Source organism: Lasioglossum baleicum, unplaced genomic scaffold (genome assembly GCF_051020765.1).
Source record: "Lasioglossum baleicum unplaced genomic scaffold, iyLasBale1 scaffold0023, whole genome shotgun sequence".
Classification (NCBI taxonomy): Eukaryota; Metazoa; Arthropoda; class Insecta; order Hymenoptera; family Halictidae; genus Lasioglossum; species Lasioglossum baleicum.
Window position 1 is genome coordinate 1,542,588 of NW_027469083.1, and position 17,008 is coordinate 1,559,595.

At 52.3% G+C, this 17,008-nt stretch overlaps 1 protein-coding gene across 1 annotated transcript in view; it reads left to right on the top strand.

Annotated features, from left to right (window-relative positions):
- Positions 1–2,073: 2,073 nt before the first annotated feature.
- LOC143219314 (uncharacterized) overlaps positions 2,074–17,008 on the top strand; it is a 99,713-nt gene continuing 84,778 nt past the window's right edge. Inside the window, exon 1 of the mRNA XM_076445318.1 lies at positions 2,074–4,081. Within this exon, the coding sequence (XP_076301433.1) occupies positions 2,074–4,081 (2,008 nt within the window). The remainder of the gene's footprint in view (positions 4,082–17,008) is intronic.

The window sequence follows — 17,008 nt, forward strand, 5'->3', positions numbered from 1 at the left end:
GCATTGGGAGGATCGCAGTGTCACCACTGCGAGGAGGCCCAGGACTCTGCGCGGCATACGCTGGAAGAATGTCCAGCGTGGTCGGCACCGCGCAGAGACCTAAGGGGCGTTTTTGGGATGGACCTCCCGTTGCCGGTCGTGGTCGACCACATGATCGGCAGCGAGAGGTCAAGAGCAGCGATTGCCTCCTTCTGCTAGATTGTGATAACGCAGAAGGAGGCAGCGGAGAGGGAGAGGGAAGCCGACCCGCTCTCCGCCAGGAGGCTAGCATCGGCGGGGCAACCCCGACGAGGCCGACGGCCCCCGTAAGGGGCCGCAGACGTAATGGCGGCGGTGGTACTACTTAGTACTTCCACCGCCGCCAAGGAGGGCTGGCCGTTAAGGCGCCCCCGAGGTGGACAGGTCGCGGGAGGCGAGGTGGCGCAATAATCCCCTCCCCCCCTCTCTACAAAGATGCGACCTGCCGGTCGACCCCCCTCCTTTTATTTTATAATATTTCATTTTACTCTATATTATAAATTTTATCTTTATCTTTTATTCCCCTTTATTTTGCCCCCCTTCTTATGTTTGTTGTGTTTTGTCCATTGTATTTATTTACTTATTATTATTTATTTATTTAATGACTTTTATTTTATCTATACACCTTTTCATTTACTGATTTTATCTTTTATTTTATCATATTTTTAAGTTTTATGCGGGTTGACCAGGGGGGCGGGACGGGGGGAGGGGACAGACGCGAGCCGGAACTCGCCTCTGTCCCCTCCTTGTCGCGTGCGGAAAAAAATACAATGCAGCGTGTACGAGTATTTGCACATGTATAAAAATCGGATGGCGCGGTAACAAAAATTCTAAATTATACAGCACAAGTTGCAGCAATGCATGCGCATAAGTTAAATTACCTGCATACCTCCGTTTCCTCAAACTGTGTGTTCATACTTGGCATTGGGAGGATCGCAGTGCCACCACTGCGAGGAGGCCCAGGACTCTGCGCGCCATACGTTGGAAGAATGTCCAGCGTGGTCGGCACCGCGCAGAGACCTAAGGGGCGTTATTGGGATGGACCTCCCGTTGCCGGTCGTGGTCGACCACATGATCGGCAGCGAGAGGTCAAGAGCAGCGAATGCCTCCTTCTGCTAGATTGTGATAACACAGAAGGAGGCAGCGGAGAGGGAGAGGGAAGCCGATCCGCTCTCCGCCAGGAGGCTAGCATCGGCGGGGCAACCCCGACGAGGCCGACGGCCCCCGTAAGGGGCCGCAGACGTAATGGCGGCGGTGGTACTACTTAGTACTTCCACCGCCGCCAAGGAGGGCTGGCCGTTAAGGCGCCCCCGAGGTGGACAGGTCGCGGGAGGCGAGGTGGCGCAATAATCCCCTCCCCCCCTCTCTACAAAGATGCGACCTGCCGGTCGACCCCCCTCCTTTTATTTTATAATATTTCATTTTACTCTATATTATAAATTTTATCTTTATCTTTTATTCCCCTTTATTTTGCCCCTGTTCGGGATTCGAATCGAGAGGTTTGCCGGTCGATTGGGACACGCTGGGTTTTTCTACCTATTTCAAGAACACACGCCGTGTGTTATTATTTTCGACACCGCGTTCTCAACGGCTCGCCGTCGTGACCCGTAAACTACCTCGATTCGAATCCCGAAACAATCGACTCTGCGATCGATCCGCCAATCGCGGACCACCGCGTTCGTCGACTTGGGCCTATTCGGGAACCCCCTCGGCGAAGCGGAGACTCTCTCTCTGGTTCATCGCGCACAGAAACACTCTGGTTCAAAAACCTTTTGTAACACCTGCTTTTCTGGAATTCACGCGGGTCAGAGCCGTGCGCGCTCCACTTCTTTCATATCAATAAATCAACGTTCGTCATTGATCTCCATCACATCGTCCACCGCGAGTCTTCTTTAATCCTTGTGTCGTGACCGTTACCTTTCCTCGCGCGTCCAAACCTGGGCGATCCCGGCACTCAGGCTTTCCGACCGTCGGTCGAAGTCGAAACATTGGTCCTTCGAGCCGGATCGCGAGAAAGTGTACGGTGCCACATTGAGAACGGAAATATCTACTATCATGGCGGGGGTAGAGGCAATCGAAAGCCAACTCCAAACGAAGCGAGCCATCGGACGCAGTCTTCTCAATCTGAGGAAGCTGGGGAAGGAGAAATGGACCAAGGCCACACTGCGTACTAGAATCGCCCACCTGCAGGACCACTGGCAGAAATTCAACACCGGAAACGACCGAGTCTGCTCCATCATCCCTCCCGCGGACCAGACCAAGATCCCGTACTTCTCCGAGAATCAGTTCGAGGAAACGGAGGAAACATACTTGGAGACCCTGGCGTTCATGACGTCTCAGCTCGACGATTTGACCAGCGTCCCCGTAAGTCACCCTTCAAATCATTGCGACGGGCAAGTGCTTCCGCCTGTACCAGCCGATCAGCTTCCGCGTTTAAACTTGCCAGAATTCGATGGCCGATACGCGACGTGGGAATCGTTTCGCGACCGTTTCACCGCCCTCATCATCAAAAACCCATCGCTTCACGACGTATCGCGCCTCCATTACCTGACGTCGTCCCTCACGGGTCGCGCTCTCGAATGTATCGAAAATATTCCCATCACCGAGGATAATTTCACAGTTGCCTGGACTGCTCTAATGAAGCGCTACCAAAATCCGCGACGTCTCGTTACCGCACACCTTCAATCATTGTTCGACCTGCCCGCGCTTTCTCACGAGTCGGCGGCCGACTTACAAAGACTTCGCGATCGCGTCTGCGTCATCACCGCGTCGCTGAAAAATCTAGGACGGAAACCGGAAGATCTCTGGAACGATATCCTGGTCCATCTGGTGTCCCAGAAGCTGGACACTTCGTCGCGCAAAGCCTGGAAACTGAAAATCAGCGACGACGTTGCACCGCCGGCCTTCGAGCTGCTGTCGAATTTCGTTGATTCTCGCGTTCGTGGGCTCGAAGAATTTTCCGAAAGTGTGTCCATTACCGCCGCGGTGTGCCCCGTCGCGACGACTCAATCGGTCGTTGACCATGCCCACGTGCATGCCGTCACAGCGTCTCAAACGTCGACGAAACCGTTTCCGCCATGCCCGATGTGTCGAGCATCTCATTTCGTAAGCGCATGCCCGCAGTTCACGGCGCGGAACCCTCACGAACGGCGCGAGCTCATCAATAAATTCAATCGTTGTTTCAACTGTTTGAGCAACGCGCATACCACTTTGGACTGTTCAAGCAAATATTCGTGTCGCGTATGTCACCGACGACACCATTCTCTCCTACACGAAGACGTAGCACCGTCAGCATCCGAAAACTCCGCGCCCGTATCGGTGGGGTCCGAGGTCAGCGCTCACCTCGCGTCTACACGCGGAAAACCACGCTCCGCGATCTTATTGGCCACGGCGCTTGTAAAAATAAGCGTCTCCTCCGGTCGTTGCGTTACTATCCGAGCCCTGATCGACCAAGGCTCCGAAACAAGTTTCATAACCGAAGCGATGGTGCATATCCTGCGAGCAAAGCGCACCCGCGTCAATACTTCGATTTCAGCGGTCGGCAGCGTCCACGCCGGGACCGTGCGTCACGCCGTGCATCTCCAGATAGCCCACCGCTTGCACGCGACTCCTGCGGTGTCAACCGTCGCCCTCGTGCTCCCTGCGCTTTCAACGTACGCGCCGAAACGTATCCACGAGTCGCGAGTTCTAGCGCACCTTGCGGATTTGGAATGGGCCGACCCCGACCCGTCAAACCGATCCGCGATCCACTTGATTCTCGGCGCGGACGTTTACCCCAGCATCATTCTCGATGGCGTGCGGAAATGTCACAGCGGATCGCCAGTAGCACAGGAAACCATCTTCGGGTGGGTCATCTCCGGACCCACAGCGTGTCAGTCCGACGAGTCGGATACAGTCCATGCTGCCCGTGGCAATTCCCGCGAGTTCTCAACAATATCCATGCATCATTGCATTCAAGACGATCCGCTCTCGCACTCTAGTGCTACCGCGCATTCGCTCGCGCCTCCGCTCTCGCACTCGTGTGCTCCCGCGCATCCGGTTGCGCCACCGATCTCGCACTCTCGTGCTCTCCCGCGTCCGGTCGCGCCTCCGCTCTCGCACTCGTGTGCTCCCGCGCATCCGGTCGCGCCTCCAATCTCGCACTTTCGTGCTCCCGCGCATCCGTTCGCGCCTCCGCTCTCGCACTCTCGTGCTCTCGGGCGTCCGGTTGCGCCTCCGCTCTCGCACTCGTGTGCTCCCGCGCATCCGGTCGCGCCACCAATCTCGCACTCTCGTGCTCTCCCGCGACCGGTCGCGCCTCCGCTCTCGCACTCGTGTGCTCCCGCGCATCCGGTCGCGCCTCCGCTCTCGCACTCTCGTGCTCTCGGGCGTCCGGTTGCGCCTCCGCTCTCGCACTCGTGTGCTCCCGCGCATCCGGTCGCGCCACCAATCTCGCACTCTCGTGCTCTCCCGCGTCCGGTAGCGCCTCCGCTCTCGCACTCGTGTGCTCCCGCGCATCCGGTCGCGCCACCAATCTCGCACTCTCGTGCTCTCCCGCGACCGGTCGCGCCTCCGCTCTCGCACTCGTGTGCTCCCGCGCATCCGGTCGCGCCACCAATCTCGCACTCTCGTGCTCTCCCGCGTCCGGTCGCGCCTCCGCTCTCGCACTCGTGTGCTCCCGCGCATCCGGTCGCGCCACCAATCTCGCACTCTCGTGCTCTTGCGCAACAGCTCGCGCTTACGCTCTCGTGCCTAGGCTCTCGCGCACTCGCCTCCGCTCTCGCGCACTTGCAATTCATCTCCACATTATTTCTGTGACCCGTCAAAAGCGCAGCGCCCGCAACGTATATTCAGCTCCGTTCGGCTGCGTTCGAGCGTGTTCGTTCCCAGCCTCGTCTCCCTCGCGCCCCGCGCGTGATTCAAACGGTTTGCGTCTCGTTGCACCCGATGCGTTCCGTCACGGCGGGCGGCGCTCGCGCATTTTATACAGCGACCAGCGTATTTTATTAATTGTACAAACCAAGCGATTACGGCGACACCGAGTTGCCTCTCATGCGTGCGTTCTGGGTTTAGCGTTACCGGGCATTGTAAAACGCACTCCCACTATCGTTTACGTTTTTCCGTTTCTTTTTTTTTTTGATACGTTGCGTTTCGAAACTGTGTTTCGAGGCGGGCGGTATGTTCGGGATTCGAATCGAGAGGTTTGCCGGTCGATTGGGACACGCTGGGTTTTTCTACCTATTTCAAGAACACACGCCGTGTGTTATTATTTTCGACACCGCGTTCTCAACGGCTCGCCGTCGTGACCCGTAAACTACCTCGATTCGAATCCCGAAACAATCGACTCTGCGATCGATCCGCCAATCGCGGACCACCGCGTTCGTCGACTTGGGCCTATTCGGGAACCCCCTCGGCGAAGCGGAGACTCTCTCTCTGGTTCATCGCGCACAGAAACACTCTGGTTCAAAAACCTTTTGTAACACCTGCTTTTCTGGAATTCACGCGGGTCAGAGCCGTGCGCGCTCCACTTCTTTCATATCAATAAATCAACGTTCGTCATTGATCTCCATCACATCGTCCACCGCGAGTCTTCTTTAATCCTTGTGTCGTGACCGTTACCTTTCCTCGCGCGTCCAAACCTGGGCGATCCCGGCACTCAGGCTTTCCGACCGTCGGTCGAAGTCGAAACAGCCCCCCTTCTTATGTTTGTTGTGTTTTGTCCATTGTATTTATTTACTTATTATTATTTATTTATTTAATGACTTTTATTTTATCTATACACCTTTTCATTTACTGATTTTATCTTTTATTTTATCATATTTTTAAGTTTTATGCGGGTTGACCAGGGGGGCGGGACGGGGGGAGGGGACAGACGCGAGCCGGAACTCGCCTCTGTCCCCTCCTTGTCGCGTGCGGAAAAAAATACAATGCAGCGTGTACGAGTATTTGCACATGTATAAAAATCGGATGGCGCGGTAAGAAAAATTCTAAATTATACAGCACAAGTTGCAGCAATGCATGCGCATAAGTTAAATTACCTGCATACCTCCGTTTCCTCAAACTGTGTGTTCATACTTGGCATTGGGAGGATCGCAGTGCCACCACTGCGAGGAGGCCCAGGACTCTGCGCGCCATACGTTGGAAGAATGTCCAGCGTGGTCGGCACCGCGCAGAGACCTAAGGGGCGTTATTGGGATGGACCTCCCGTTGCCGGTCGTGGTCGACCACATGATCGGCAGCGAGAGGTCAAGAGCAGCGAATGCCTCCTTCTGCTAGATTGTGATAACGCAGAAGGAGGCAGCGGAGAGGGAGAGGGAAGCCGATCCGCTCTCCGCCAGGAGGCTAGCATCGGCGGGGCAACCCCGACGAGGCCGACGGCCCCCGTAAGGGGCCGCAGACGTAATGGCGGCGGTGGTACTACTTAGTACTTCCACCGCCGCCAAGGAGGGCTGGCCGTTAAGGCGCCCCCGAGGTGGACAGGTCGCGGGAGGCGAGGTGGCGCAATAATCCCCTCCCCCCCTCTCTACAAAGATGCGACCTGCCGGTCGACCCCCCTCCTTTTATTTTATAATATTTCATTTTACTCTATATTATAAATTTTATCTTTATCTTTTATTCCCCTTTATTTTGCCCCCCTTCTTATGTTTGTTGTGTTTTGTCCATTGTATTTATTTACTTATTATTATTTATTTATTTAATGACTTTTATTTTATCTATACACCTTTTCATTTACTGATTTTATCTTTTATTTTATCATATTTTTAAGTTTTATGCGGGTTGACCAGGGGGGTGGGACGGGGGGAGGGGACAGACGCGAGCCGGAACTCGCCTCTGTCCCCTCCTTGTCGCGTGCGGAAAAAAATACAATGCAGCGTGTACGAGTATTTGCACATGTATAAAAATCGGATGGCGCGGTAAGAAAAATTCTAAATTATACAGCACAAGTTGCAGCAATGCATGCGCATAAGTTAAATTACCTGCATACCTCCGTTTCCTCAAACTGTGTGTTCATACTTGGCATTGGGAGGATCGCAGTGCCACCACTGCGAGGAGGCCCAGGACTCTGCGCGGCATACGTTGGAAGAATGTCCAGCGTGGTCGGCACCGCGCAGAGACCTAAGGGGCGTTATTGGGATGGACCTCCCGTTGCCGGTCGTGGTCGACCACATGATCGGCAGCGAGAGGTCAAGAGCAGCGAATGCCTCCTTGTGCTAGATTGTGATAACGCAGAAGGAGGCAGCGGAGAGGGAGAGGGAAGCCGACCCGCTCTCCGCCAGGAGGCTAGCATCGGCGGGGCAACCCCGACGAGGCCGACGGCCCCCGTAAGGGGCCGCAGACGTAATGGCGGCGGTGGTACTACTTAGTACTTCCACCGCCGCCAAGGAGGGCTGGCCGTTAAGGCGCCCCCGAGGTGGACAGGTCGCGGGGGGCGAGGTGGAGCAATAATCCCCTTCCCCCCTCTCTACAAAGATGCGACCTGCCGGTCCACCCCCCTCCTTTCATTTTATAATATTTCATTTTACTCTATATTATAAATTTTATCTTTATCTTTTATTCCCCTTTATTTTGCCCCCCTTCTTATGTTTGTTGTGTTTTGTCCATTGTATTTATTTACTTATTATTATTTATTTATTTAATGACTTTTATTTTATCTATTTTATCTATACACCTTTACATTTACTGATTTTATCTTTTATTTTATCATATTTTTAAGTTTTATGCGGGTTGACCAGGGGGGTGGGACGGGGGGAGGGCACAGACGCGAGCCGGAACTCGCCTCTGTCCCCTCCTTGTCGCGTGCGGAAAAAAATACAATGCAGCGTGTACGAGTATTTGCACATATATAAAAATCGGATGGCGCGGTAAGAAAAATTCTAAATTATACAGCACAAGTTGCAGCAATGCATGCGCATAAGTTAAATTACCTGCATACCTCCGTTTCCTCAAACTGTGTGTTCATAACTGGCACTAGGAGGATCGCAGTGCCACCACTGCGAGGAGGCCCAGGACTCTGCGCGGCATACGCTGGAAGAATGTCCAGCGTGGTTGGCACCGCGCAGAGACCTAAGGGGCGTTATTGGGATGGACCTCCCGTTGCCGGTCGTGGTCGACCACATGATCGGCAGCGAGAGGTCAAGAGCAGCGATTGCCTCCTTCTGCGAGATTGTGATAACGCAGAAGGAGGCAGCGGAGAGGGTGAGGGAAGCCGACCCGCTCTCCGCCAGGAGGCTAGCATCGGCGGGGCAACCCCGACGAGGCCGACGGCCCCCGTAAGGGACCGCAGACGTAATGGCGGCGGTGGTACTACTTAGTACTTCCACCGCCGCCAAGGGGGGCTGGCCGTTAAGGCGCCCCCGAGGTGGACAGGTCGCGGGGGGCGAGGTGGAGCAATAATCCCCTTCCCCCCTCTCTACAAAGATGCGACCTGCCGGTCGACCCCCCTCCTTTTATTTTATAATATTTCATTTTACTCTATATTATAAATTTTATCTTTATCTTTTATTCCCCTTTATTTTGCCCCCCTTCTTATGTTTGTTGTGTTTTGTCCATTGTATTTATTTACTTATTATTATTTATTTATTTAATGACTTTTATTTTATCTATTTTATCTATATACCTTTTCATTTACTGACTTTATCTTTTATTTTATCATATTTTTAAGCTTTATGCGGGTTGACCAGGGGGGTGGGACGGGGGGAGGGGACAGACGCGAGCCGGAACTCGCCTCTGTCCCCTCCTTGTCGCGTGCGGAAAAAAATACAATGCAGCGTGTACGAGTATTTGCACATGTATAAAAATCGGATGGCGCGGTAACAAAAATTCTAAATTATACAGCACAAGTTGCAGCAATGCATGCGCATAAGCTAAATTACCTGCATACCTCCGTTTCCTCAAACTGTGTGTTCATAATTGGCATTGGGAGGATCGCAGTGCCACCACTGCGAGGAGGCCCAGGACTCTGCGCGGCATACGCTGGAAGAATGTCCAGCGTGGTCGGCACCGCGCAGAGACCTAAGGGGCGTTTTTGGGATGGACCTCCCGTTGCCGGTCGTGGTCGACCACATAATCGGCAGCGAGAGGTCAAGAGCAGCGATTGCCTCCTTCTGCTAGATTGTGATAACGCAGAAGGTGGCAGCGGAGAGGGAGAGGGAAGCCGACCCGCTCTCCGCCAGGAGGCTAGCATCGGCGGGGCAACCCCGACGAGGCCGACGGCCCCCGTAAGGGGCCGCAGACGTAATGGCGGCGGTGGTACTACTTAGTACTTCCACCGCCGCCAAGGAGGGCTGGCCGTTAAGGCGCCCCCGAGGTGGACAGGTCGCGGGGGGCGAGGTGGAGCAATAATCCCCTTCCCCCCTCTCTACAAAGATGCGACCTGCCGGTCCACCCCCCTCCTTTCATTTTATAATATTTCATTTTACTCTATATTATAAATTTTATCTTTATCTTTTATTCCCCTTTATTTTGCCCCCCTTCTTATGTTTGTTGTGTTTTGTCCATTGTATTTATTTACTTATTATTATTTATTTATTTATTGACTTTTATTTTATCTATTTTATCTATACACCTTTTCAATTACTGATTTTATCTTTTATTTTATCATATTTTTAAGTTTTATGCGGGTTGACCAGGGGGTGGGACGGGGGGAGGAGACAGACGCGAGCCGGAACTCGCCTCTGTCCCCTCCTTGTCGCGTGCGGAAAAAAATACAATGCAGCGTGTACGAGTATTTGCACATGTATAAAAATCGGATGGCGCGGTAACAAAAATTCTAAATTAAACAGCACAAGTTGCAGCAATGCATGCGCATAAGTTAAATTACCTGCATACCTCCGTTTCCTCAAACTGTGTGTTCATAACTGGCATTGGGAGGATCGCAGTGCCACCACTGCGAGGAGGCCCAGGACTCTGCGCGGCATACGCTGGAAGAATGTCCAGCGTGGTCGGCACCGCGCAGAGACCTAAGGGGCGTTATTGGGATGGACATCCCGTTGCCGGTCGTGGTCGACCACATGATCGGCAGCGAGAGGTCAAGAGCAGCGATTGCCTCCTTCTGCTAGATTGTGATAACGCAGAAGGAGGCAGCGGAGAGGGAGAGGGAAGCCGACCCGCTCTCCGCCAGGAGGCTAGCATCGGCGGGGCAACCCCGACGAGGCCGACGGCCCCCGTAAGGGGCCGCAGACGTAATGGCGGCGGTGGTACTACTTAGTACTTCCACCGCCGCCAAGGGGGGTTGGCCGTTAAGGCGCCCCCGAGGTGGACAGGTCGCGGGGGGCGAGGTGGAGCAATAATCCCCTCCCCCCCTCTCTACAAAGATGCGACCTGCTGGTCGACCCCCCTCCTTTTATTCTATAATATTTCATTTTACTCTATATTATAAATTTTATCTTTATCTTTTATTCCCCTTTATTTTGCCCCCCCTTCTTATGTTTGTTGTGTTTTGTCCATTGTATTTATTTACTTATTATTATTTATTTATTTATTGACTTTTATTTTATCTATTTTATCTATACACCCTTTCATTTACTGATTTTATCTTTTATTTTATCATATTTTTAAGTTTTATGCGGGTTGACCAGGGGGGTGGGACGGGGGGAGGGGACAGACGCGAGCCGGAACTCGCTTCTGTCCCCTCCTTGTCGCGTGCGGAAAAAAATACAATGCAGCGTGTACGAGTATTTGCACATGTATAAAAATCGGATGGCGCGGTAACAAAAATTCTAAATTATACAGCACAAGTTGCAGCAATGCATGCGCATAAGTTAAATTACCTGCATACCGCCGTTTCCTCAAACTGTGTGTTCATAACTGGCACTAGGAGGATCGCAGTGCCACCACTGCGCGGAGGCCCAGGACTCTGCGCGGCATACGCTGGAAGAATGTCCAGCGTGGTCGGCACCGCGCAGAGACCTAAGGGGCGTTATTGGGATGGACCTCCCGTTGCCGGTCGTGGTCGACCACATGATCGGCAGCGAGAGGTCAAGAGCAGCGATTGCCTCCTTCTGCGAGATTGTGATAACGCAGAAGGAGGCAGCGGAGAGGGAAAGGGAAGCCGACCCGCTCTCCGCCAGGAGGCTAGCATCGGCGGGGCAACCCCGACGAGGCCGACGGCCCCCGTAAGGGGCCGCAGACGTAATGGCGGCGGTGGTACTACTTAGTACTTCCACCGCCGCCATGGGGGGCTGGCCGTTAAGGCGCCCCCGAGGTGGACAGGTCGCGGGGGGCGAGGTGGAGCAATAATCCCCTTCCCCCCCTCTACAAAGATGCGACCTGCCGGTCGACGCCCCTCCTTTTATTTTATAATATTTCATTTTACTCTATATTATAAATTTTATCTTTTATTCCCCTTTATTTTGCCCCCCTTCTTATGTTTGTTGTTTTTTGTCCATTGTATTTATTTACTTATTATTATTTATTTATTTATTGACTTTTATTTTATCTATTTTATCTATACACCTTTTCATTTACTGATTTTATCTTTTATTTTATCATATTTTTAAGTTTTATGCGGGTTGACCAGGGGGGTGGGACGGGGGGTGGGGACAGACGCGAGCCGGAACTCGCCTCTGTCCCCTCCTTGTCGCGTGCGGAAAAAATACAAAGCAGCGTGTACGAGTATTTGCACATGTATAAAAATCGGATGGCGAGGTAACAAAAATTCTAAATTATACAGCACAAGTTGCAGCAATGCATGCGCATAAGTTAAATTACCTGAATACCGCCGTTTCCTCAAACTGTGTGTTCATAACTGGCACTAGGAGGATCGCAGTGCCACCACTGCGAGGAGGCCCAGGACTCTGCGCGGCATACGCTGGAAGAATATCCAGCGTGGTCGGCACCGCGTAGAGACCTATGGGGCGTTTTTGGGATGGACCTCCCGTTGCCGGTCGTAGTCGACCACATGATCGGCAGCGAGAGGTCAAGAGCAGCGATTGCCTCCTTCTGCTAGATTGTGATAACGCAGAAGGAGGTAGCGGAGAGGGAGAGGGATGCCGACCCGCTCTCCGCCAGGAGGCTAGCATCGGCGGGGCAACCCCGACGAAGCCGACGGCCCCCGTAAGGGGCCGCAGACGTAATGGCGGCGGTGGTACTACTTAGTACTTCCACCGCCGCCAAGGGGGGCTGGCCGTTAAGGCGCCCCCGAGGTGGACAGTACGCGGGGGGCGAGGTGGAGCAATAATCCCCTCCCCCTCCTCTACAAAGATGCGACCTGCCGGTCGACCCCCCTCCTTTTATTTTATAAAATTTCATTTTACTCCATATTATAAATTTTATCTTTATCTTTTATTCCCCTTTATTTTGCCCCCCTTCTTATGTTTGTTGTGTTTTGTCCATTGTATTTATTAACTTATTATTATTTATTTATTTATTGACTTTTATTTTATCTATTTTATCTATACACCTTTTCAATTATTGATTTTATCTTTTATTTTATCATATTTTTAAGTTTTATGCGGGTTGACCAGGGGGTGGGACGGGGGGAGGGGACAGACGCGAGCCGGAACCCGCCTCTGTCCCCTCCTTGTCGCGTGCGGAAAAAAATACAATGCAGCGTGTACGAGTATTTGCACATGTATAAAAATCGGATGGCGCGGTAACAAAAATTCTAAATCATACAGCACAAGTTGCAGCAATGCATGCGCATAAGTTAAATTACCTGCATACCGCCGTTTCCTCTAACTTTGTGTTCATGACTGGCACTGGGAGGATCGCAGTGCCACCACTGCGAGGAGGCCCAGGACTCTGCGCGGCATACGCTGGAAGAATGTCCAGCGTGGTCGACGCCGCGCAGAGACCTAAGGGGCGTTATTGGGATGGACCTCTCGTTGCCGGTCGTGGTCGACCTCATGATCGGCAGCGAGAGGTCAAGAGCAGCGAATGCCTCCTTCTGCTAGATTGTGATAACGCAGAAGGAGGCAGCGGAGAGGGAGAGGGAAGCCGACCCGCTCTCCGCCAGGAGGCTAGCATCGGCGGGGCAACTCCGACGAGGCCGACGGCCCCCGTAAGGGGCCGCAGACGTAATGGCGGCGGTGGTACTACTTAGTACTTCCACCGCCGCCAAGGGGGGTTGGCCGTTAAGGCGCCCCCGAGGTGGACAGGTCGCGGGGGGCGAGGTGGAGCAATAATCCCCTCCCCCCCCTCTCTACAAAGATGCGACCTGCCGGTCGACCCCCCTCCTTTTATTCTATAATATTTCATTTTACTCTATATTATAAATTTTATCTTTATCTTTTATTCCCCTTTATTTTGCCCCCCCTTCTTATGTTTGTTGTGTTTTGTCCATTGTATTTATTTACTTATTATTATTTATTTATTTATTGACTTTTATTTTATCTATTTTATCTATACACCCTTTCATTTACTGATTTTATCTTTTATTTTATCATATTTTTAAGTTTTATGCGGGTTGACCAGGGGGTGGGACGGGGGGAGGAGACAGACGCGAGCCGGAACTCGCCTCTGTCCCCTCCTTTTCGCGTGCGGAAAAAAATACAATGCAGCGTGTACGAGTATTTGCACATGTATAAAAATCGGATGGCGCGGTAACAAAAATTCTAAATTAAGCAGCACAAGTTGCAGCAATGCATGCGCATAAGTTAAATTACCTGCATACCTCCGTTTCCTCAAACTGTGTGTTCATAACTGGCATTGGGAGGATCGCAGTGCCACCACTGCGAGGAGGCCCAGGACTCTGCGCGGCATGCGCTGGAAGAATGTCCAGCGTGGTCGGCACCGCGCAGAGACCTAAGGGGCGTTTTTGGGATGGACCTCCCGTTGCCGGTCGTGGTCGACCCCATGATCGGCAGCGAGAGGTCAAGAGCAGCGATTGCCTCCTTCTGCGAGATTGTGATAACGCAGAAGGAGGCAGCGGAGAGGGTGAGGGAAGCCGACCCGCACTCCGCCAGGAGGCTAGCATCAGTGGGGCAACCCCGACGAGGCCGACGGCCCCCGTAAGGGGCCGCAGACGTAATGGCGGCGGTGGTACTACTTAGTACTTCCACCGCCGCCAAGGGGGGCTGGCCGTTAAAGCGCCCCCGAGGTGGACAGGTCGCGGGGGGCGAGGTGGAGCAATAATCCCCTTCCCCCCCTCTCTACAAAGATGCGACCTGCCGGTCGACCCCCCTTCTTTTATTTTATAATATTTCATTTTACTCTATATTATAAATTTTATCTTTATCTTTTATTCCCCTTTATTTTGCCCCCCTTCTTATGTTTGTTGTGTTTTGTCCATTGTATTTATTTACTTATTATTATTTATTTATTTATTGACTTTTATTTTATCTATTTTATCTATACACCTTTTCAATTACTGATTTTATCTTTTATTTTATCATATTTTTAAGTTTTATGCGGGTTGACCAGGGGGTGGGACGGGGGGAGGGGACAGACGCGAGCCGGAACTCGCCTCTGTCCCCTCCTTGTCGCGTGCGGAAAAAAATACAATGCAGCGTGTACGAGTATTTGCACATGTATAAAAATCGGATGGCGCGGTAACAAAAATTCTAAATTAAACAGCACAAGTTGCAGCAATGCATGCGCATAAGTTAAATTACCTGCATACCTCCGTTTCCTCAAACTGTGTGTTCATAACTGGCATTGGGAGGATCGCAGTGCCACCACTGCGAGGAGGCCCAGGACTCTGCGCGGCATACGCTGGAAGAATGTCCAGCGTGGTCGGCACCGCGCAGAGACCTAAGGGGCGTTATTGGGATGGACATCCCGTTGCCGGTCGTGGTCGACCACATGATCGGCAGCGAGAGGTCAAGAGCAGCGATTGCCTCCTTCTGCTAGATTGTGATAACGCAGAAGGAGGCAGCGGAGAGGGAGAGGGAAGCCGACCCGCTCTCCGCCAGGAGGCTAGCATCGGCGGGGCAACCCCGACGAGGCCGACGGCCCCCGTAAGGGGCCGCAGACGTAATGGCGGCGGTGGTACTACTTAGTACTTCCACCGCCGCCAAGGGGGGTTGGCCGTTAAGGCGCCCCCGAGGTGGACAGGTCGCGGGGGGCGAGGTGGAGCAATAATCCCCTCCCCCCCTCTCTACAAAGATGCGACCTGCCGGTCAACCCCCCTCCTTTTATTCTATAATATTTCATTTTACTCTATATTATAAATTTTATCTTTATCTTTTATTCCCCTTTATTTTGCCCCCCCTTCTTATGTTTGTTGTGTTTTGTCCATTGTATTTATTTACTTATTATTATTTATTTATTTATTGACTTTTATTTTATCTATTTTATCTATACACCCTTTCATTTACTGATTTTATCTTTTATTTTATCATATTTTTAAGTTTTATGCGGGTTGACCAGGGGGGTGGGACGGGGGGAGGGGACAGACGCGAGCCGGAACTCGCCTCTGTCCCCTCCTTGTCGCGTGCGGAAAAAAATACAAAGCAGCGTGTACGAGTATTTGCACATGTATAAAAATCGGATGGCGAGGTAACAAAAATTCTAAATTATACAGCACAAGTTGCAGCAATGCATGCGCATAAGTTAAATTACCTGAATACCGCCGTTTCCTCAAACTGTGTGTTCATAACTGGCACTAGGAGGATCGCAGTGCCACCACTGCGAGGAGGCCCAGGACTCTGCGCGGCATACGCTGGAAGAATATCCAGCGTGGTCGGCACCGCGTCGAGACCTATGGGGCGTTTTTGGGATGGACCTCCCGTTGCCGGTCGTAGTCGACCACATGATCGGCAGCGAGAGGTCAAGAGCAGCGATTGCCTCCTTCTGCTAGATTGTGATAACGCAGAAGGAGGTAGCGGAGAGGGAGAGGGATGCCGACCCGCTCTCCGCCAGGAGGCTAGCATCGGCGGGGCAACCCCGACGAAGCCGACGGCCCCCGTAAGGGGCCGCAGACGTAATGGCGGCGGTGGTACTACTTAGTACTTCCACCGCCGCCAAGGGGGGCTGGCCGTTAAGGCGCCCCCGAGGTGGACAGTACGCGGGGGGCGAGGTGGAGCAATAATCCCCTCCCCCTCCTCTACAAAGATGCGACCTGCCGGTCGACCCCCCTCCTTTTATTTTATAAAATTTCATTTTACTCCATATTATAAATTTTATCTTTATCTTTTATTCCCCTTTATTTTGCCCCCCTTCTTATGTTTGTTGTGTTTTGTCCATTGTATTTATTTACTTATTATTATTTATTTATTTATTGACTTTTATTTTATCTATTTTATCTATACACCTTTTCAATTATTGATTTTATCTTTTATTTTATCATATTTTTAAGTTTTATGCGGGTTGACCAGGGGGTGGGACGGGGGGAGGGGACAGACGCGAGCCGGAACCCGCCTCTGTCCCCTCCTTGTCGCGTGCGGAAAAAAATACAATGCAGCGTGTACGAGTATTTGCACATGTATAAAAATCGGATGGCGCGGTAACAAAAATTCTAAATTATACAGCACAAGTTGCAGCAATGCATGCGCATAAATTAAATTACCTGCATACCTCCGTTTCCTCAAACTGTGTGTTCATAACTGGCATTGGGAGGATCGCAGTGCCACCACTGCGAGGAGGCCCAGGACTCTGCGCGGCATACGCTGGAAGAATGTCCAGCGTGGTCGGCACCGCGCAGAGACCTAAGGGGCGTTATTGGGATGGACCTCCCGTTGCCGGTCGTGGTCGACCACATGATCGGCAGCGAGAGGTCAAGAGCAGCGATTGCCACCTTCTGCTAGATTGTGATAACGCAGAAGGAGGCAGCGGAGAGGGAGAGGGAAGCCGACCCGCTCTCCGCCAGGAGGCTAGCATCGGCGGGGCAACCCCGACGAGGCCGACGGCCCCCGTAAGGGGCCGCAGACGTAATGGCGGCGGTGGTACTACTTAGTACTTCCACCGCCGCCAAGGGGGGTTGGCCGTTAAGGCGCCCCCGAGGTGGACAGTTCGCGGGGGGCGAGGTGGAGCAATAATCCCCTCCCCCCCTCTCTACAAAGATGCGACCTGCCGGTCGACCCCCCTCCTTTTATTCTATAATATTTCATTTTACTCTATATTATAAATTTTA